This window comes from Marmota monax, unplaced genomic scaffold (genome assembly GCF_021218885.2).
Source record: "Marmota monax isolate L192 unplaced genomic scaffold, Marmota_monax_Labrador192_F-V1.1 WCK01_AAM20220418_F8-fsc00256, whole genome shotgun sequence".
Taxonomy (NCBI): Eukaryota; Metazoa; Chordata; class Mammalia; order Rodentia; family Sciuridae; genus Marmota; species Marmota monax.
In genome coordinates, this window is record NW_026692286.1 from 1,101,541 (window position 1) to 1,126,023 (window position 24,483).

General features: G+C 33.8%; 1 protein-coding gene across 5 annotated transcripts in view; it reads right to left on the reverse strand.

Annotated features, from left to right (window-relative positions):
• Ift80 (intraflagellar transport 80) overlaps window positions 1-24,483 on the reverse strand; it is a 140,902-nt gene that overhangs the window by 110,867 nt on the left and 5,552 nt on the right. For 4 of the 5 annotated variants that reach the window (XM_058578329.1, XM_058578330.1, XM_058578327.1 and 1 more), the window contains 3 exons: window positions 17,145-17,230; window positions 14,808-15,027; window positions 5,663-5,773 (listed from right to left, as the gene is read on the reverse strand). In XM_058578329.1, the coding sequence (XP_058434312.1) occupies window positions 5,663-5,773; window positions 14,808-15,027; window positions 17,145-17,183 (370 nt within the window). In that variant the 5' untranslated portion in view covers window positions 17,184-17,230. The remainder of the gene's footprint in view (window positions 1-5,662; window positions 5,774-14,807; window positions 15,028-17,144; window positions 17,231-24,483) is intronic. The other variant, XM_058578331.1, reaches the window with a different exon arrangement.

The following is a 24,483-nucleotide window of genomic DNA, read 5'->3' on the forward strand; positions in this document are numbered from 1 at the left end:
CAAAATAGGGGGCTGGGGTTCTGGCTCAGTAGTAGAATGTTTGCTTAGCACGTGTGAGGCCCTGGGTTCCATCCTCAGCACTACATAAAAATAAAGACAGTGGGTCCATTTACAACTAAAGATACATATATTTTTTAAAAAATAATACAAAATAGGGTGGGGGTTGTGGCTCAGTAGTTGAGTGCCCCACCAATCTCCAGTATCCACCCCCTCAAAAAAAGAAAATGAACATCAATAAATGCTGGAGAGATGGGAAATATGAATTCTTTTAACTGTTGATGGAATTGTAAATTACTGTAACAGTGGTACACTTTATGCTTTGAATATAGCCTTGGCTGCTCTGCCAATGCAATTTATTTTTGAAATGGACATGTTTCTTTCTCTTCCTCACTCCCTGCTCCTCCCTAATCTCTCTCCCTCCCTAATCTCAGGGGAAACAGGGTTACCTTTCTTCCCCATCCTAAGCAGAGTTATCTGCCCTTGAGTACACATCCACCATAAGAACAAAGTAATCCAGACTTTGGGACTGGTACCAGAAGATCTCAGAAATGACTATGTCCCAAATTAACAAGTGATTACAATTCCAACAAAGAACACATGGAATGTAGCCTTTGAATCACCTCTTTACAAACTCCTTTCCCGCAGAATCACAGCTTTTGGGACAGGTGTCTGTTGTGTTTCTCCTTCATTAGCAAAGCAATAAACCTTTTTTTTTTTTTTTTTTCTCAAAACTGTGTCCTCATTATTGGATTGGCATCAGAGACAAGGACCAAGCTTTCCATAATATAACCACTATGCAAATCAGCATGGGGTTTCCTCAAATGTCAGAAATGAAACTTTCATATGACCTAGCTATACCAGTCCTCAGTATTTATCCAAAAGAAATAAAGTCAGCATCTATACTGATACATATATATATATATATATATATATATATATATATATATATATATGTATGTTTATTGCTGGGCAATTCATAATAGCCCAGTGTGAACAAGATTAAACATCCATCAACAGATGAATGGATAAAGAAAATGTGGTATACATATATATACAATGGAGATTTATTCAGTAATTTAAAAAAAGAATGAAATCATTTGCAGGAAAATGGACAGAGCTGGAGATCATCATGTTAAGTGCAATAAACCAAACTCAGAAAGTCAAGGGTCCTATATTTTCTCTCACATGTGGAAGCTAGAGAGAAAAAAGGAAGAAAAAGGATCTCATGAAAATACAAGGGAGGCTAGCAGCGTAGAAAAAAGCAGGGGAGGAAAAAGAGGAAGGTAAGGGAAAGAAGAAGGAAATAAAATTGACCAAATTATATGCATATATAAATATGTCACAATGGATCTGGTAACATGGTTTTTATTATACATCAATAAAATTATTATTTTTTAAAATACAGACTACAGAAGGGACAATTCACTGAGAAAGCCCTCTGACCAAAAGCCAGGTGATAGCTACGGTAGTTTTAAAACACATCCACAAATTCTCTGTTATCCCATCCCCTTCAAAAGTTAGAGCTTAATTCTCTCTCCTTCAGTGTGGGCTGTACTTAGCAATTTGCTTCTAATGAACTAGAATATGATGGCAATGATAGAGTATGATTTCTAAGAGTAAGTCACAAAGAAATATTGTGGATTCTATCCTGTTCTTTTTTTGGATCACTAGGACAAGCAGCTGTCATGTTATAAAAATACTCAAACAGCCCTATGGAGATGCTTATTTGGCAAGGAAATTAGTCTCCTGCCAAAGCCAGAGAGGAACTAAGGCCTCTTCCCTTACCTATTGAGGCAGGTAAGTAAGTCACCTTGGAAATGGATATTTCAGCCCTAGTCAAGCCTTGGTATGACTGTAGTCTCACCCAACAACTTGAGTGAAACCTCATGAGAGACACTGAGCCATAGAGTCATCCACCTAAACTGCTCTCTGACCCACAGAAACTGTCAAATACTACACATTTATTATTAAAAGTCATGAATTGTAATCCCAGAGACTCAGGAGGCTGTCAGGAGGATGGTGAGTTCAAAGCCAAACCTTAGCAAGTCAGTGAGGCCCTAAGCAACTTAGCAAGACCCTTTCTCAAAATAAAATATAAAAAAGGATTGGGAATGTGGCTCAGTGTTTAAACACCCTGGATTCAATCCCTAGTATCAAAAAAAAAAAAAAAATCATAAATTATGCAGCAGTAGATAATTTTGTGAAGATGAGAGATGAGAATACTCTCATAAAGAAGATAAGGAAGAGATAAAAGGAAGATAAAAGTCTATTTTGAATTTTGAAATTTTAAAGAATTACAACTTTTATTTATCTCAAATTTGACTACTCTAAAAGCTTTCTTTGAACTAAAAAAAAACACAAATAACTCAATAAATGGACAAAAGAACTGAATAGACACTTCACAAAAGAAATATGGTCAAAAAAATGTTCAACATCTTTAGCAATTAGAGAAATGCAAATTAAAACTACACTTAGATTCCACCTCACTCCAGTCAGAATGGCAACAATCAAGAATACAAGTAACAAGACAGGGGTATAGCTCAGTTCATAGAGTGCTTGCCTCATATGCACAAGGCCCTGGGTTCAATCCCCAGCACTACCAAAAAAAAAAAAAAAGAATACAAGTAAATGTTGCCAAGGATGTGGGGGAAAGGGTACACTCATACGTTGCTGGTGGGACTATAAAATTGGTGCAATCACTCTGGAAAGCAGTATGGAGATTCCTCAGAAAACTTGGAATAGAACCACCATTTGACCCACTCCTCAGTTTATACCCAACAGACTTAAAATCAGCTATACTACAGTGACACAGCCACAACAATGTTTATAGCAGCTCAATTCACAATAGCTAAGCTATAAAACCAACCTAGATGCCCTTCAACAGATGAATGGATGAATAAAATGTGATATATAAACACAATAGACTATTACTCAGCCATAAAAAAGAATGACTTTATGACATTTACTGGAAAATAAATGGATTTGGAGAGTATGATGCTAAGTGAAATAAGCCAATCCCCCGCCCCCCCTCCAAAAAAAAGGTTGAATGTTCTAATATGTGGAGGCTAACACAACAAAGTGGAGGAGGGGAAGAATAGACGTTCACTGGATTAGACAAAGGGAAATGAAAAGAAGGCAGAGGAGAAAGGAATAGGAAATGATTCTGACATAACTTTCCTATGTATATATATGAATACACCACAGTGAATTTCTACATCATGTACAACCACAAGACTGGGATCCTAATTAGAATAAAATGTACTCTATGCTTGTATATAACTAAAAAGTACTCTATGTTTGTATATAACTAAAAAGAACAAAAACTTTAAAAAAAATAATAAAGGATTCTTTGACAGAACTGTCTCTAAAAGAAAAGAAAACCAACAAGATGAGGAGCTCTGCATCCACTACAGACTGTATAAAGATGTTTGGCTCACATAGACTCCAAGGTGAGAGGCCTGCTGCAGGCCAGATAGCCAAGCTTGGGCCAAAGAGCTCTTCCTGGGCAGATTCGAGAACAACCTAGCAAAGGTGAACTTAATGATATCAATCTATTTGTGAGATCCATGGAAATGTTCTTCACTGAAGATGCCTTTGTCATCACCAACTCCCATTGTTGCCTGGGCCTTTCCAGCCAAGTAGAAGTGACTGGAGCAGATCAGCTTGGAAGAGTCTATCACCTTGACCCTAGCAGCACATCTTGGGTATCCTTCATCTCAAGGTCAATTGACTATGGATTCCATCTAGTCCTTCTGGAGGAGGAAGGAGGCCTGCTTACTTTTATGAGAACTTAGGAAGTTCATTTTGAAAATGCCAGAGTGCCCATTCCAAATGTCCTTAGAGAAATTGCAATCAGTTCCAAGGGTATGCAGCTGCTCCTACAAGAGCCTCCGGCCCCAAAATTCAAACTGCTCTGTAGCAGGAGAGTACACTAGGACAAAGCACCTGTGGGTACCTGGTATCAGTCTCATGCATGACTTAAATGCAGGATGAGGAAAAGATACTGCAGTGAGTAGGGACATATCACCCTGTCAAGTTTCCTAAGGAGAAACGTAATAAAATGACATTCTAATATAGCAACTGTGTCTAGGGAGGATAAATGGAGAAGAGGTACAAAGATGTTTAACATCCAAGTGTGGGATAGATGATTATTCTCAGCTTTCCTGTCAAATATATAAAAATGCATACATATATAATATTTTTCATTTTTTAATATTATTTTGAGTCAAGGTCTTTTTTAAGATGCAGAGGGTCTCACTATGATGCTGAGACTGGCTTCAAATTTGTAATCCTTCTGACTCCACCATGTGCCACCATACCTGGCTTATCATTCAGCTTTTATAAGAAGGATGCTACAGGTGGAAGTAATGGCAAAAGTTCAAGGTCAGCCTCAGCAATTTAGCAAGATGCTATCTTAAAAGTAAAACATAAAAATGACTGGAGATACATCTCACTGGCAAAGCAACCCTAGGTTCAAACTCTAATAACAAAAGAACATTCTGCCATTTAAAATAACATGGATGAAGCTAGAGGACTTCGTGGTAAGTGAAATGATCCAGACACAGAAAGAAATATATTACATACTCTATGTGTAGAATCTGGGAAAAAAAAAAAGGTGAATGTATAGAGAACAGTGGTTACTAGAAGACAACAATTAATAATACTGCATCATGTACTAGAAATTCCAAAAAGTATAATTTTAAGTGCTCTTATTGCAGAATGAATAATTATGCAACACAATGGATTTTATTAACACATATCTCCTATACATATTAATAAGATTTGGTGTGATATTTTCATGTATTCATACACATGTACTAATAATGTCCAACCACTCTTCTTCCATTCTTTTTTGGTACCGAGGATTGAACTCAGGGGCACTAGAACACTGAATCACATCCCCAGCCCTATTTTGTATTTTATTTAGAGACAGGGTTTTAATGAGTTGCTTAACACCTCGATGTTCAAGGCTAGCTTTGAACATGCAATCCTCCTGTTTCAGCCTCCCGAGCCATGGGATTACAGGTGTGTGACACTGTGCCCCATTTCTTCTTTCACCCTTGATGCCCCAGAAGCCTTCTCAGCCAGACCCAGTATTCTATTTTCACATAAATTTTATTTTATCTGACATATATAATAGACAACATGTGATATTTTTCTTTTTGTGTCTTTCATCACTTAGTGTTGCATCATCCAGTTCCATCTATTTTGCTGAAAATTACAATATCTCATTTTTGTTTATGTATTCACCATTGTGAATACATAACATACTTTCTGTTGCATATGTTAAATTACTTACCTACAACACTAATTTTTTTCTTTGTATGTATTGCTAAACATACTGTTATACAACTTAAATTCATATAACAAAAGAAACAAAGTAAATTAGGAAAAAAAAGAAAACTAACAACATGTTTTGAATTATAACATTTATATAGCAATCTAGATTCTGTGCCAAGCATTTGCTATCACACAGTGAAAAATTTTATTGCTAAATGAAAGTATCTCTTTCTGTCTCTTTGGAAATTTTAAATATTTCATTTAAAATGTCACTTTGGGGTTAAGGGATTTTGCTCAGTGGTAGAGCACTGCATACACAAGGCAGCCCTAGATTCAATCCCCAGGACCAATTTTTAAAAAATTATTTTTGCAAATAACGTACCTGTAACTAGTGCTGTACCTTCATAATTCCATCTTCCTGCAAGTACTGCTCCACAGTGAGCTTCAACACTTTTCTCGACTCTTCCTAACTTAGAAATCAAATGAAATTTACCTAAAAAATTGTATTTGAGAAATGTTTTATTAATTATTCAGTACACAAACATCTGTTGAGCATGTACTACTAGAATAATTAGCTTAGTACTAGGCCTTCTAGGCATAAAAGGAAACAATGTAATTATTCTTAATCTCAAGGAAAACAAATCTATTGAAAAACAGGCACAGGGCTGGGGTTGTGGCTCAGGGGTAGAGCGTTCACCTCCCATGTGTGAGACCCTGGCTTCCATCCTCAGCACACATAAAAATAAAATAAAGATGTTGTGTCCACCGAAAACTAAAAAATAAATATTAAACAACTCTCTCTCTCTCTCTAATAAATAAATAAATAAGCAAACAAACAAAATAAGGATATTGTGTCCATGTATAACTAAAAAAAAAAATTAAAGAAAAAGAAAAGAAAAACAGGCATAAAAATAGAGTTACAAAACCTAGAAACAAGCGGTATAACAGACGTGTACATAATGGTTCAGAAAAACAATGAAATTCTGCTACAGTTAAGGTGTGCCAAGAGAAATGTCAAGAAACCCTTATATTTAAGCAGAATTTTACATTCTTGATTTTTTTAAGCTATGGAACAGATGAAAAAGTACAAAGAAAAAAATAGTTATATAAATAATCCCAGGTTTTAAAATACTTGCCTTATATGATTTTCTACTGTTATCAGGTACCAGGACAAAAAATAGGCCAAGTACTTAGATGCTCTCCTCCAAGTTTGTACATTTATAGGCAAAAAGTTAAAAAAAACTTCAAGAGACATAAGTAAAACTATATCAGATGTCAAGGGGAAAAATCAAATATGCAAAAATAAGTGGTACAGGAAGAAAAAGTATCAATATAATTTTTGAATAATCATTAAACCTAGTAATATATATAGAGATAGTAATAAAACAAAAAAGTACATTGAATCTACAAACTTTTCCATAGAATACATAAATGTACATATGTGTGTGTATATATATATATATATATATCCTAAAAGAATAATATAGCTGCCTAATTAAATTTTGATTAAGGATTTATTCTGTATAAAATCACTTTTAACATACACCTTTTCAAGATTCTGACTTAACAATTCATTAAAATATATTTAAGAACTGGGAATATATCTCAGTAGTTGAGTGCTTGCCCAGAATGCACAAAGTCCTGGCACACACGCACGCACGCACACACACACACACACACACACAAGGCAGATGCTTAAGATAGCTTTAGACATTCAATACCTAGTCCCACCTAATCATTTTCACCAAAAAAAAAAGTTATTCTCCCTTTCTACACAAAGGATACTTTATTTATAGCTAATGACAATGAAAAAATTCTGAGCGTCCTAAATTTAATTACAAAAGGCAAGAGAGAGAAAGAAGGAAGAGAGATAGAAGGAGGCTAATCAGCAATAAACTACAGGCCAATAAAAGAACAAAAGACCATCTTGTAATCTTGGATATATTTTGAAAGCTTTTAAAATATCTGATGTGTTATATGCTATATCCTGACCTGTTATATGCTACCACATCCCTGGTAGATTACCTACCTATCTCAAAGTCTTCACTGATTTGGGTAATCCTGCCCCTATACTAAATAGCCAATGTAGGGTTGTGTAAATAACTTGAATCTTCCCTCTCCAAACTTTCATTATAAAGTACTCTGGTCTTTAGATACAACAGACATTTTTCTACCTGCCATCTAGGTGGTGGCTAACGGAATTTATCCCAGGACTAGTTCTTTCTTTCTGGCAAGCATCTTTTATGGCTCAATAAATCCTTTTACTCCAGAGATCTCTTGGTCTCAAGAATTTTTACTTAATACCCTGTTAAAGTATGTTTTATTAAGTTTTGATTCCTTTCAGGACCAGGGCCATATCTTAGATTTTTATTTTATTTTTATTTGTAAAAGTACTATTGTCCTTTTACATCTAACAATCCACTAGCAACATCTACTTCTCCCACTTCCTTTTAACTTTATATTTACTGTTGTGTCATTTTTCTAACATAACAAGATTACTTTGAATTCAACTGTACTAATTCTTTATTGAATCAACTTAAAATTAATTTGTGTACATGTGTTTTCATATATTACTTTACAAACAAAATACAAGGGGAAAAAGTCTCAAAAGAGGCAAAAGATGACATATAGTAAGCAGAAAGCTAATCAGACATTACATTACTTTATTCAGGTGTTTCATTAAATGTTAGCACAATGTCTAGCACATAATATCCACAAAATAAATAACTGTTGCAGATAATGTATGAACTCATCAAAGAAATTAACCAAATAACTCTTGACCAGAAAGGTAGAGTCCAAAACTTATCTTTCAACCTATTCTAATTTTTAAAATTTCTATGTATTTACATCACTGATATTTCTTACCTTAAAACATCTAATTCTGACTTTCTGACAAGTGGTAACATTACCATGCTACACATAACCTTAAAGAAAATACATACTGGGACAACTGAGGTTGTTGGTGTGGGGATTTTTTTTTTTTTTTTTTGCATAGATTTAGCACACAATGAATTTTCATCTGATTGTCACAAGCTACTTAAATACCATACCCAGAGTATAAAGCATAAATGCAGAATTACATAAATCAAATATGTAAAAAATCCATATTTATCCATTTAACTATTTGGGCTCTTCTCTACAACTTTCCCAGCTTTCTTGTGACCTTTCTGAAAAAATGGAAAACAGAACTGGGGATGTAGCTCAGTGGTAGAGCACCTGTGTGAAGCCCTCGTTTGATCCCCAGGACAAAAAAAAAGAAAAAAAAAATGCAGGACTAAAACTAGAGATTAATTAATTTATTTCTATCTACATGTTAGGTGTTGGGGTTGGTCAGTGAATACAACCAGGAAGATTCACTGATTCATTTATTATGTAAACAATGAATGTTTGGGATTTAAAAGATAGGTATTTAAACTCTTATGAATAAACTTATCGCATTAAATAAAATAAATTTAATCCTAACTTTTTGTAGTAACCCAAATTAATTATGAATGATAAAAAGAACAGGAAGTAGATTAAAAATACATGAAACACATTTTTAAAGACTACAAATGCTTAAAAAATGTCCATGAGAACAAGACTCGGAACAAGAAGGCTACGAAAAAAGTTACAGATGAGTGCTTTTGCAGACTGCTTAGTAGCAAAAATGTTTTGGCAGATGGCAATAAGAAGCCACAAAGAGTTTTTTGTTTTTTTTCTTTAATGTTTGTTTTACTTCTTTTTTTTCTTTTGTCTAATGTTTGTTTTATTTCATTTTATCTTTCTTTTTTTTTTTTTTTTCTTTGTGGTACTTGGGATTGAATCCAGGGATGCTCTATTACTGAGCTACATCCCTAACCCTTTATTTATATTCTTTACTTTAAGAGTAGGTCTCGCTAAGTTATCCAGGCTATCCTTGAACTTGGGGAGCCTCTTATTTCAGCCTCCCATGTAGCTGGAATTACTGGTGTGTTCCAACATACCCAGCCACAGAAATTCTAATAGCTCATTTCTGATACAAAAAATATAAAAATAAAAATTACATTTAAAGTGGAATTTTTAAATGGGCATAATAACTAATAAAATACAATGTAAAAAATACCAACATTCATGAAAGATAATTTAAGGAATGTTTAATGGCTTTACAAAAGATTTTTATATCACCCCAATAAAAGATTTTAAAAATTAAATTAAATTAAATTAAGTTTTTAAATTAAATTAAATTAAATAAGAAATATCAGTGATGTAAATACATAAAAATTTTATTAGGTTGAAAGATAAGTTTTGGACTCACCCCAATAAAAGAATTCCTTCACAAAGCAGCTCCTGTTTTAAATAATTTAATTTAATTTAAATAATTTGATTCTTTCAAAACATTTATATATATATTTTTTTGGTACCAGGGATTGAACCCAGAGGTACTTAACCACTGAGCCATATCCCCAGACCTTTTTATATTTTATTTAGAAACAGGGCCTCGCTGAGTTGCTTAGGACTTCTTTATGTTGCTGAGGCTGGCTTTGAACTCAAAATCCTCCTGCCTCAGCCTCCTGAGCCACTGGGATTACAGATGTGCCCAACTCCATGCAGCTAAATTTTTTAAAAAATGAACATACATTTATGGTCAATTGATTTTTTTGGTGGGGGGGCAATAGACACAATACCTTTAATACATTCATTTTATTTATTTATTTTTATGTGGTGCTGAGGATCAAACCCAGTGCCTCACACGTGCCAGGCAAGCACTCTTATAACTCTTATAACCCCAGCCCCTCAAAACAAAATTTTAACACTTATCTCTTCTAAAAATATTTTAAAAGGAGGGAATGTTGAAGAGAAAAATTATTCAAGATCTGCCACAAATCTCAGGATTTTTTATTTCTTACCCTAAAATACCTAATATGATTTTCTGACAAGTGCTAGTATTAGGAATTATTTAAATATATTAGGGAAGTGGCTGTTAATAATTAATGGTATCACAAATACAAAAGAGGAAAGGATCAGAAAATGGGAACACTGGAAAGAGTGATGAACAAATTTAAAAACTGAAACTTCCTTTTCTGCCAGTCTTAGGGGAGAAAAACCAAGAAGAGAAAGCTGGAGGAAAACAGAATAAAGAAATTCTTGAGCAATGAAGTAAATCTCAAAGGAATTTTTTTTTAAGCATTGGGGTTAACATCACATAAGATGAACAAGTTTCAGAGCTGGGAGTACAACCATGGGTTTATAATCAATAATACTGTACTGTAGATTTCATGTTTATGTTTTTTACCACAATGTATTAATAAAGTCCTGGGTTAAAAATGAACATAACATTGATAAATAAAATGACCTCATATGTTTATTTGGCAGGAAACCCCTTCATCACCTCTCAGTGCATTTACCTTCCTCCCTGAGCACTTCCCCTTTTTTTTGGATGCTGTTTTCTATCTTATTCTTCCACTTTTCTTTGATCCATCATCTTTTTTCAAAAGATCCCAGCTATTCTGGGAAGAAAATACCCTACTTTGGTTCTCTCTTCTCTCTACAACTAGTTATGGTATACTTTCTTACTTTATATAGGAAACCTAAAAATAAAAATAAATACTATGACTTCTCAGAGTCATAACATATTTTTCTTTACTATTGTTATAAATTTATCTTTTAAATTATATTTTTTTACATTAGACTTTTTCCCACAATCAAAAAAAATCCAATGGGAAGTAGATATCTAAGGAATTATTAATTTATAGTGATTAAGTAAGATGAATACTTCAGGAAAACAGACAACAGAAATTATCAAGACTATTTTTACTGTCCAAATTCACCAGATAAAAGTTAAGCCTCATATACTACTGAGTTTAAAGAGAAAAATGTAAAGAAAATATATGATAATGTATTTTAAAAAGTTGATATGAGAACATATACATCTATTTTTGCCAAAAGAAATACAAAAAGGACAAACCAGAACCAAAGAGATTGATTACGTGGGTGAATAAATAGAAACAAGGTGTATGGAATTGTGTGGGTTAAAGTTATTCTGACTATTCTTTATATAAAATAGTTTTGAGTTTGCTTCATAATTATTTACATATATAAAAAAATACTCAAATCAATAAGGATGGGGAGGAGGAGCTCTTAAGTGGAAAACAAAAATAAATATAACTGTATTTCAAATGAATAACATTACACACTTAAGCAGGAGGACAAGGCAAGTAACTCCAGAACACAGAACTTTGACTCTATATCCTCAATCAAAAACAAAGATAAAAACACTAGTAAACAGATACTGAACCTTAATTTTTGCAGTAGTATGTGTTATCAATTTTGTAACTAATGTGTATTATAGAACTAAGAAATGTATAAAGATACTGATAATAATGGAACCAGATTTCTTCACTGTTCTCAAATATAGAAAAAAGACTAAAATTAAAACTGTGGTATTTAATTAGAACTGATGACATCAGGGCTGGGATGTGGCTCAAGCGGTAGCGCGCTCGCCTGGCATGCGTGCCGCCCGGGTTCGATCCCCAGCACCACATACAAAAAAACAAGGATGTTGTGTCCGCCGAAAACTAAAAAATAAATATTAAAATTCTCTCTCTCTCTCTCTTTAAGAAAAAAAAAAAAAAGAACTGATGACATCATCATCAACTCATGGTTTAGATAACATAAAAAGAAAGACCTAAATAGCTATAGCTATGAATTTTTTAGCATTCTTTTTTTTATTCTAATTTGTTACATATGACAGCAGATTGCATTACAATTCATATTATAGCTATGTATTTTTAAATATACATATGAACTCCTATTTCTTAGCTCTGACCACTGAAAGGGCCTTGAAGCAAACACACCCCACTGGAATGAACACAGCACTGATATCCTGGCTTTTAAATATCCTTAACTACCAAAAACAGAACAGGTCTCCTTGGAAAATGGCTGATTTGGGGGCTAGAACCAGGAGAGGACTAGGTAAGCCTACAACAGTTTTTGACAGCAAGGAAATTTTCAAATAATGAGGACATTGATGGGGCTCCCAGTGGCTAAATCTGGTACAATTTTAACATCAATATTTAAAATGATAGTAATAGGGGGCTGGGGCTAGGGCTCAGTGGTAGAGCGCTTGTGAGGCACTGGGTTCGATCCTCAGCACCACATAAAAATAAAAGGGGCCAGGGTTGTGGCTCAGTGGTAGAGTGCTTGCCTAGCATGCGTGTGGCACTGGGTTCGATCCCTGGCACCACATAAAAATTTAAAAAATAAAATAAAATAAAGGCATTGTGTTCACCTACAACTAAAAAAAAAATTTAAGTTTATAAAATAAAGGTATTGTGTCCACCTAAAAAATAAATAAAATGATAGTAACAAAATATTCATGAAATAAAATAAGAATCTTTAAAAGCCTAATCTGATATAAAAAAAAAAACAAAAACAAATAAATGGGCATGGGATGAAACCTCTTCCTTGGAATAAATTATAAATTATCAACTATTCAATATGGAAGAAATTATGAAGACAGAAAAACCACCATTTGGCAACCACCTTATTAATAAATGATTTAGCCAAGAAACATCAACAGATGCTAAAAGAGTAGGAGGAAATCTAAGGAAGGAGAACACTTTAAAGTCTCAAAATATTCTTTCACAAATTATTTATTAGATGGGAAAAATAGTAACTTTAGATTAACTTAGTAAACACAACCTACCAAGTAAAGCTAACATCATTAATAATAGGTCAAACCAACATCATGAATCTCCTAATCTGTTACCCTGAGTATTTCTGATAAAAATGTGGAAATTGAATTGAATCTAATCATACGAAAGCATCAAATAAACACAAGTTGAAGAACATTCTATAAAATAATAGGTTTGTATTTTTCAAAATTATCAAGATCACACAAGAAAGACTGAGAAGTTATTCCAGAGTAAAAGAACCTAAAGAGACATAACAAAAGCAGTGTGCTATCCTGTAATAGAAAAAACAAAATTCTACAAAAGGTATTGTCAGGACAAACATTAAAATTTGAATATAAACTATAGATGCGATAATGGTATTGCATCAATGTTAAATTTCCTGATTTTGATCAATGTATTACAGTGACATAATAGAAAATCTTCATTCTTAGGAAATGCATTAATATATTATGGCTAACAAGGCAGGTCTGCAAATTACTCTCAAATCTTTCAGAGAAAAAAAATGTGTGCAGTACACATGTGTACAGAAAGAAGAAAGAGACAAAAGTAAAGAATATGGGACAAAATGATAAACTAGTGAATTTGTATTAAAGAATATGCAGAAAATATTTGTATAATTTTCACAACTTTTCTGTAAATGCAAAATAATATCAAAATAGAAAATTTTGTTTTAAGTGAACCTTTCACTTTATCATCCATCTGAGGCAAAATTAAATTCTAGCTGTGGTTACCAAGTGGTTTCACATATGCATCTCATTTAATCAAGTTTCAGAAAAATAAATTTAAAAAAGAAAAGACTTTCTGCTAATGAAATGCAATCTGACACTAGTGTTAGCCATAACATCACTTCCCTTTCTAGCTGTGGTTACCAAGTGCTTTCACATATGTATCTCATTTAATCAAGTTTCCAAAAAAAGTTTAAAACAGAAAAGACTTTCTGCTAATGAAGTGCAACCTGACACTAGTGTTAGCCATAAGATTCCTTCCCTTTCCCTCCTCTCCTTTCCTTCTCTTTTCTTTTCCATGTAGTTGCTTGAGGCTTGACATTCTCAATTAGTGTCCTATTCCCTTGATTAAAGTGATTCACATGAACCAAGCTCACGTAGGACCCTCTCAAAAACTTGCCTACAAAAGGTATTATGGAAGAAGCACTCTTTCTACAGACATTTATTTTCCAGGATGATGAACCTTAGGCTGCTCACCACATGAGTAGAAACGATGCAAGAGATGGTAAGAACAGAAGTCTGCTACAGCTATGCTTGAATATCTACCCCTAGATTTAGGTAAACCAGAAAACTCCATTTATGCATGTTAGTCAGATAAGTTCTGTTGGAGTACCCGCTAACTGACTTAGTAGGTAAATGTAATACAAAAATAGTTCAAGCATTTCTGAAAAAAAAAAAAAAAAAACTAAATTAAAAAGTAATAATAAAATAATAAAAGCAGAAAAGTCATGCTTTCTATTCACTAATAATAAAACTATAGTCAAGTTAAATAAATATCCAACTCTGCAAATGGAAATGAACATGCTAGAAATTAAAGTATAGATTTAATAAACTGAGTATGTACATCCATATCTTTTTCGGTGTGGTTATGTTATTAATTTAAATATGAAGAAATTACAAACCAAAATTATGAAAACAGCTAAATTCAGCTCATCAGAGCACAGTGAAAATAAAGCCAAGGGCCCATATTCAATCCAATATATGGCACTTTAATTCACTGTCTTCCATAATAATAATTCTTTGACCCAAACCAAATGACTATACAGAAAATAAATGTGTGAAGAAGGCATGCAGATTCACAAATGCCAGTTATGTAAAACAATTGAAAACATATATAATACAAGACACAAAATACTTATTTAAAACTTACCATCAGAACTTGTGAGAACAAAGCTTTCTGCTTGTGTCTGTTTCTTTATGCCTAAACTTTTTGGAAACCAGTGAAGATCTATAGGGTAAATATCATCAGGAAGCTTTACAATTTGATTTGTTTCACTGGTTAACAAGTTCCATTTCACTATCTGGTGATCATCACTACATGAATATAATTCTTCAGCAGTAGTCCAGCCCACACAACTTACTAATTCTTGATGTGATATCATATTAAGGAGGCATAAAACACACAGAAGCACACAAATCTTAAAGTCTTAATAATTCACAGATGCAGATTATGAGAAGGAAGTAAAATATAAAATGGTTAAAGTTTTCAAGCTTCTACATATTTTGGTTTTTGTTTGGTTTTGGTACCAGGGACTGAACTCAGGGGTACTTAGCCACTGAACTATATCCCAGCCGTTTTTATTTTTTATTCTGAGACAGGAACTTGCTAAGTTGCTGAGGCTGGCTTTGAACTTGTGATCCTACTGCCTCAGCCTCCCCAGCCACTAGGGATTATAGGCATGTGCCACCACACTCGGCCTTTTTTTATTTTATGACTTTGATATTCTTCCATGTTAAGGAAATTTAAAATCTTATCAAAATAGTCTTAGGAATGAAAAGAAGGAAGACTGCCAGATGCCAAAGAGAGGATAAACTGATTTGACTACATGAACATTTATAACTTGTATTACAAAATAATTCTTCAAACAAGGCCAAAAGATATACAAAAGAAATTTAATAGATTAAAAGGTAGGAAATGATCTACACTAAATTGTTTAGGACTAGATAGGAAGAAAGGAAACTACTATATACGTGTAAAGTGTGCATATACTCTATACATATACATGTGTAGACATATATGAATAGCCATATGTGTACCAATTATTTGAAAGTACATATTACTTTGGTTAAGTAAAACAAAAAAATCAAGTACTAAAATAAGACTAAAACATAAGTAAAATATTCCCTTAAATCACACAGTATAACAATTCACCTAGGGAAAAGCCCATAGCTTAACAACAAAAACTAAAACTATCCCAAACATTTTTTTTAAATTTTCATTTTAGTTATTTATTTTTAATTGACAATACGAAAATATTTTTTCTTTTTGCACTGTTAGGGATCAAATTTAGAGCCTCATGCATGGTAGGCAAGCGCTCTACCATTGAGCTACATTCCATTTGACAAGAACTAATTCAAATGCAATTTACTATATTTACAAGATGAATAGATATTACTCCTAAAATTCTTTTTTTTAATTTTTATTTTTTGGTACTGGGGATTCAACTCAGGTGCACTTTAAAACTGAGGTACATTCCCAGCCCTTTTTATTTTTTATTTGACATGGAGGGTCTTGCTAAGTTGCTGAGGTTAGCCTCAAACTTGCAATCTTCCTGCCTCAGACTCCCAGATCCCTGGATTGAAGGGACCCCCTAAAATTATTTAATCCATTTTTTCAGTCTCTGATTATTATAAGATTTCTACATATGTTGAGATGCTAAAGTTGCTCTCACATCCTCCTTCAAGACAAGCTGCTTACCCTAGTAGAAATGTGCACCTAGAAAAGAGTATATTTTAGTTTGTCATTTATATCCAATGTTATTTCTTCTTTACATTTGAACTGGGGACTTGCTGACAAAATACAAGGTCATTCATTTGAGAAAATATTAATAATTGCCACCTTTCCTTTTGAAATAATTAAGGTCTCAATGCTCAGATTTCTCCAGCTTGTCCTCTACTTTATCAAGAATGCAAAGAAACTGAGCAAAATCCAATGAACACATTAGAAATTATTTGGTTTAAAAAAATGATTCACTGGGCATGGTAGTACACATCACATTTGTAAGGCATGCAACTCAGGCAGCTGAGGCAGGAAGATCACAAGTTCAAGGCCAGCCTCAGCAACTCAACAAGGCCCTAAGCAACTTATAGAGACCCTGTCTCAAAAAAAAAATCAAATGGGCTGGGGAGGTGGCTCAGTGGTTAAATGCCCCTGAGTTGAATCCCCAGTACCAAAAGAAATTAAAAATTTTTAAAAAGCTTCTCTTTAATAACCTACTAGAGTAAACAAAAACTACTTTTCAAGTACGCCAGTACAATACTTGAGTAAGAAAAATGTCAATAAGAATTTGAAAGTAAGATTTAGAGCAAATAGTTTGCTTTGGAGAAGTACTCATAATATATAATCTCAAATATTTTGAAAGCAATTTACCTAAACTAGCATTAAAGGAATAAAAAATAAGTCCATTCCCTACCTAAATGCAAAATAGAAGAAAACCTAATAATTCTATAAGATGATTATAATAAAGTTTATAAGTATTAAAAGGATATGCTTTGGTTCTTTTAAAAGAGATATCTTCAGTCTCATGTTTCCAGTTCCAGCAAATTTTTAAAATATCACTTGGACTGTATTCACTGTAAAAATAAAAGGAGAAAAAAAATGTCAGCATTAAAAACAAACCTATGTGCACAAAAACAACAACAACAAAAACCAACTATCTTTGAATCCCAAGGAGCATCACAGTACCTATAATTCTTCTGGCATCAAATACATGGATAACGAGGAAGAAAACCAGTGGGTATGACAATCCTGCCATGAGATGATATAAACCCTAGGGCTGAACCACAGGGTTCTCTGTAACTTGCCAGAGAGACATCTGCTAATCCAGAATACCACTAAATAAATCTGTTGGGTAAAGAAATTCCAAAGGCTGTCCTGAGGCCAAATCAAAAGATTCTTCAAACTGGGAACTTATCAATCATTTGATCCCTCTAATGAATATGAATTAAATTTTTAAGGTCTGATGGAAGGCTAACCTACATTTTTAAGGGCCTTAATCCTACACATGGAAATAATACAACGTTATCAACCTAGTGCCTTAATCTGAAGCTCAATCTGTTCTGAGAAGATACACTGCCCAAGAGTTACAGCTACCATAGTGGCAATGTGGAAAAACAAGTGAATTGCTTAAGAAAGAGGTAATAAATTGCTTGTAAAAGCTATGTAAGGCTGGATGCAGTGGTGCACACCTGTATTCCCAGAGGCTTGGGAAACTGAAGCAAGAGGATCACAAGATTGAGGCCAGCCTGGGGAACTTAGCAAAACCGCATCTCAAAAAATAAAAAGGGCTAAAGAGTAACTCAGTGGTAGAGTGCCCTGGATCAATGCCCAGTGCCACCACCAAAAAAGAAAAAAAAAAAAAAAAAGTTATATGAACTGAGTGTGATGGAACACACCTATAGTCCCAGCTACTTAGGAGGCTGACACAGGATTATCTCTTCAGCCCAGGAGTTTGAGGCTAGACTGGGCAACATAGAGAGATCCTATTTAAAAAAAAAGAAAAGAAAAAGAAAAAGAAAGAAAGAAAGTTGTGTAAAAAAATCATAACTTAATTGCCAAAGGAAAACTTGGAAAAAAGAAAATTAACACTCCCCAAATAACCATTATCATCAAAAGATCATAAGTGAAAAAAAAATGCTAAATTATCTGAGCACAATTTACATTTGCAGAATTCTTTCTTAGTAACATCACAACCTAAATAGAAAAAACAAAAAAATCAAATTAAAGCTCAATTAAAAGGAAGAAAAAAAAATCTCCTTAACAATTTCAAAATTAACTGATAACTCCATCAAAGAAGGTGCTTACTATAAATAATATTGAATTCCATAGGCCTCCTTTAGATAATTTCTCATTCTCCTTAATCCAGGAAGGCTTTTTTATATCAGCAAGGTGTAAATACAGCTGTATGCCAAAGCACTCTTTTTCACTTCTCTCTCTCACAATTTTCTCTGGATGATTTTCTTGAACTTCAAAAGTATGAAAGTATGGTGGCACAACTAAAGCTAGAATATAATCAATACCAGGCATACTTCCCAGATTCATTTTTTGGTCCTTAGGAGGTATCCACCTTCCTCAAAATTCCTTTTCCACTTCCATCAGAGCTCCAAAGAATGATAATATTTTCTACAGACCTGCTTCTTCATAATAATTCAAATTTATTCAGATTACAAAATTTTTTTAAAAAATAGAGGAAAAAAATGTTGCTTCTGGAAATAATAAAATGTTAGACAAGGAAAGATATGTAAAACATGAATATAATGTTACTATCAGAAGATTTGACAAAGGCATGATGATTTTACATCAGGAAACCTCAAACTTCTGATTCTGTCATAATTTCTCTCCAGAAGAAATCATAATACCTTTTACACAGTAAAGGCAGTATGGTCTTTATAAGAAAGGACTAACCAACCATTCAGAAACATGGTTCCAAGGAATTAGAGAAAAAGGAAGGTTACTTCCTAAGACTGGGAAGATTCTCTCTTGTTTAGAAATATCTTCCCCATACATTCCATTTAGCTCAGATCATTTGTGTGAATAACATGTGCGTTTTGATACTGGATTGAATAGAAGAATAAGGAAAAAGTAATAGTATAGCACAGCCAATTCAAGGAACAGCCTAAATGCTGTATTGAGGTATTTCTATCTGCCCAAAGATATTGGTCACCTAGGGTCTAAATAAGAAATAGTACTGGAGTGGTGGGGTGGGGCAGATAATAGAAAAATTCCAAGGCATGTATAACTTTATAACTTTACATCAGGAACAGCAACTAGGCCTTTGATACTAAAAATCATTTAAAAGTTGTCTTCAGCCCCATGTAGGTCAACATTTATGAGGCTTGACATGAAAAATATGCCTACCAAAATCTGATAGTCCATCCAACCACCAAAATACACTCCAAATCTTCTCAGCACCTCAACTATAGTTCAAAGCCACAATCTTTCCCTGTCTTAATTACTGCATTAGGCCCAGAAGTGATCTTTCTGCTCCTACATTTAACCACTTCAAATTCTTCTAAAAACACCCCAGCAATGCTATTAAGGCTAACTCAGAACACAAAGGCCAGAATGGCTAAAACACAGTAAATAAAGATACTAGCAGGAAATTAAGAAGGAAACAGGGACACAGATCATATAGGGTCTTGGAAGGTCACAATAAAATCTTCAGTTTTCCTTCTGAATGAATTTAAGAATCCAGTAGAGGGGTTATGAACAAAGGAGTTATGTGATTATATAAAGGTCATTACAGAATAACACAAGTCAGGCACAGTGTTGCATGCTGTAAAACCCACTATTTCAGAGGCTAAAAAAAGAGGATTGCAAATTTGAGGCCAATCTGGGCAACTTGGTGAGATTCTTTCTCAAAATTTAAAAAAAGGGGAGGGGGGCTGGAAATGTAGCTCAGTAATAGATGGCCCCTGGGCTCAATCCCTAGTACACAAAAAAAAAAACAAAAGCCAGAATAGTAAGCAAAAAATAGACTATCAGAAGAGAAGATAAAAAGGACTGTAAGGAGGGAGAATAACTGGATTTCAATAATCCAGAAGAAAGCTGAAAGTGGCTTGGACCAGGACAAGGAAAGCAGTATTACAAGTAAAATGAAGCGGTCCTATTCTGAATATATTTTAAAGCAAAATTCCACAGGATCTGCTGATAAATTAGGTTAAAGGGAAAAAGTAGTAAAAAATGACTCTAACATTTTAACAGGTAAATGGAGTTGCTATTTACTTGAAAAAGATAATAGAAACAGGTTGGGAATGGTGATTTTAAAATTTTGTTTTGGATATGTTAAGTTCATTCTACTTTTAGGTATCCCAATGGAGAAGTCAAAGAGAAAATGGATATACAAGTCTAGAATCAAGAGAAAGGTTGGAGTTGGAAATAGCAAATTAGTTATCAGTTTGAGGATTCTAAGCACAAAGATCACATCAAAAGCCATGGGATAAGATGAAACTTCCAGAAAAATATAAAAGGGTGATAGAGTCAATAGCATGGAAATCCTACTAAAAATGTGAAGAACTGTCAGTCAGGATTGAGATTCTAGAGGAAGTGTATACATAAAGCAACAAACTAAAAGAATAAATAAATAATAAAAAGACAAGTGGAAAAGCCAAGCATGATAGCGTGACCTGTAGTTCCAGCTACTCAGGAGGCTGAGGCAGTACAATCACTTCAGCACAGCAGTTTGAAACCAACCTGTGCAACAGAGACCCTGTTTCAAAAAAAAAGTAGAGAGATTCAGATAATAAGATGCTTAAAATAGATTTTGAAGAGAGTACAGACATTGGTAATGACAAGGTAGATTATTACTAAAGGCAGGAACAGGTTGGGTTGATTTGTGGATATTTAAGGCATTGAACGTAATAAGAATAATGGTGAAGGTAAAGACAGCTACTTGGGTGCTAAAATATTCACTGAAGGAGTAGAAATAGCAAAGATTTTGCAGATGACTGAAAAAAAAGCAAGATAAATGTTTCAATCTTGTAGGACTTGTTTCAAAGGAACCATCAAATCTTAGAAAAGAGGAAGAAAATCAACTGACTAGATATAATAATGAGAAAAAGATCTTCTGATACATGGGAGTCTATGAGGCAAAACACCTCTACTTGAGATGACTTCACAAAAAACAGTTTCCTTAGGTGTTACAGTTTGGATCCTGAGTGTCCCCCAAAGGCCCACGTGTTGAAAGCTTAGTTTCCAACATGTGGCACTATTGGGTTTTCGTGGAATATTTAGGAGGTGGGCTCTATGGAATGAGGTTAAGTCTTTAGTAGCATGACCTTGAGACTCTACCCTTTCCTCTTTCTCCTTGCCTCCTGGCTGCCAAGAGGTGAGCAAACCTGCTACACCATGTACTCCCCTCCATAATGTTCTACCTTGAACTAGGCTTAAAAGCAACAAACTAAAACCATAAGCCAAAACAAACTTTACCTCCAAAAGTTAATTCTCTCAAGTATTTTGTCACCTTCATGGAAAGCTGACAAACACACTAGAAAGCAACCATGAAGCTAAAGTAATTGTTCAGAGTAAACACTAAAGACACTGATTTGGCTAATGATATTCTCTGAGTTCCAAAAGGATTTAGATGGTAAAGAGATACAAGTTTAGGGCAAATGGAGGATAGGCAGGTAGACAGAATATGTATGTGAGCATATACACATTTTATACATATATGTTTATGTGTTTATAAGGGTAGATAAGTTTAGAAGTTAAAGAAACAGAATAGCAGCTATGAAAGACTTTTAAATTAGGTTAGACCTCAGTATGTTTAGAGGCAAAGGACAAAGAACTAGTAGACGGGTATAGATTGGCAATACTATAGAAATACAGAATAACTAGAAAGCATGGTCTCCTTCAAAGTAATTTGATCAGGGCACTGATAATGGGGTACTTCTATTTTTAAAAACTTACAAGGTGACAGTTCACAGAAACATAAATACAGATGGTAAGGGGCAATAAAAAACATGAAACAATGCCCAGCCTCAATTATAATTAATGAAAATTAAAACAGCATGAAAAATACCCAGAACCCAAAACTAGCATACAGAGAAACAAATATTTTTTATATATTATTAAAGAACAGGTAAATCAGTGCTGCCTTTTGTGTGTGTGTGTGTGTGTGTGTGTGGTGCTAGGGATTGAACCCAGGGCCTTGTGCATGCAAAGCAAGCACTCTACCAATTGAGCTGCTGCCTTTTGTATACTTGGGGAATTCCCTATCTTGTGAGTCCTTTTTCCCATTATAAAAAGAAATTTCCTGCTGTGCACAGTGGTGCATGCCTGTAATTCCAGTGACTCCAGAGGCTGACGTAGGATGATTGCAAGTTCAAGACCAACCTCAGCAACTTAGCAAGACACATCTCAAAATAAAAAATAAAAAGGGCTGGGGATATGGCTCAGAGCTTAAACGCCCCTGGGTTTAATCCCTGGGACTGGAAAAAAAAAAAAAGCCATTTCCTCTTTACCCTTTCTTACTTACAGTTAGGACAAAGGAAGATAACTTGGGCTCTTCAGTATAACTATGCTATATATGTTGAATTAGAAAATAAAGACTTGAAGGAGAAATCTACTCTGTAAATAACACTTTGCCATAGGAATTTACCATATACATATAAATGAACACCCAGAATATACACAAATTTATTCATTACAAAATTCTGAATAGTACAAATTAAGCATCCCTAATCTGAAAATCTCATATCCCAAATGCTCCAAAATCCAAATTTTTTTGAGCATCAACATAACACCAAAGTAAAAAATTTATGTGATGAGTCACAGAATGCAGATGCAACTAAAAGTATTGTCTAAAATTATCTTTAGGCTATGTGTATAGGGTGCTGAAACTAATTAATTTTATGCTTAGACTTGAGTCCTGCATACAAAATAACTCATTATGTGTATACACATACTCCAAATTGTGAAAAAAAATCCAAAATCTTGAGTACTTTTGGTCCCAAGCATTTTGGATAAGGGATATGCAGCCTGTACTATCAAAAACTAAAAATTTAAATGTTCATCATAGATTGTATACCTACGTGGATATATGTGTATTTAATGTAGAAGAGAGTTAGAACCAATAAAATAGAATTAAGAATTAATGTTAAGAATTAGGCCAAAGCATTATGTGAATTGAAATAAGCCAAAAGGACAAATACTAATATGGTTCCACTTCATGTATGAAATACCTAGAGTAGTCAAATTCATAAAAATAGAAAGTAGAATGATATCACTGCCAGTAGAGTGGGGGCAATGGGGAGTTACTGTTTAAGGGGTAGAGTTTCATCAGTTCTGCAGGATGAAGGTGATGGTAGCAAAATAAAGTACTTAATACCAATGAACTACACAATTTTAAATGATTAAGATGGTGTTAAAGAAGAAAAGAATTCAATCTAAAAAATAAAACTAAGAGATAAAAGCATTAATGAGAAAAGTTTTTAGGCAGGAAACAGGGAAGGCATGACTTGTCAACAAGAATGTACCTAGAGATAAGAAATGGCTGAAAAACCTCAACACAAATGTGAAGGACAGATAAGAAATGCAAGAGCTTGATTATAAACATATTTATAGCAAATTCTAATTGGGTTTTTTGCCTATTAGCTAACCCTAGAGTACTGATATTATTAGAGATAGCTGGCTTAAAAAGTGCAGTTTTTATCAAAGGTTCCCTAACTTAATAGCTCTGGACAGGCTGTTGTGTCTCTTCTCCAAGAGAAAAATGAGAAAGGCAGATTTTTTTTTTTTTACTCAGATTGGTCTCATTATTGAACCCCTTGCAGACTAAGATCTCTTATATGGCAGAGAGAGGGGGGAAGACTCCCTACAGCTAGGCACATGCTCAGAGACCTTACAATCAAAGAAAAAAGGCTTATGAATAGCAGACTAATTCAACTAGTAAACACTTCCAACCTTTACCCCACCCCAATTCCTGTATACATTTGCTAAAGTGTATGTGTAAGTTGTAGTATATAAGCTTCCTTGCAATTCTAGCTATGATTAATTCTACAATGTTATTTTTAGAATTCTTTTGTAGATAACTAATAAATTCTAACAAATAAAACATGTGATTCACAAAATAAAAACATGTTGTCACTTTTAATTGTCTTTTAAAACAATTAGCATAAAATAATCAAATTGAATTAATATACTAGAAAGCAACACAATTATCTTAAAAATGAGTTATAGGGGGCTGGGGTTGTGGATCAATGGAAGAGCGCTTGCCTAGCACGCATGAGGCACTGGGTTTGATTCTCAGCACCACATATAATAACAAATAAATAAATAAAGGTCCATCAATAACTAATAACACTTTTTTTTTAAATGAGTTATAGGG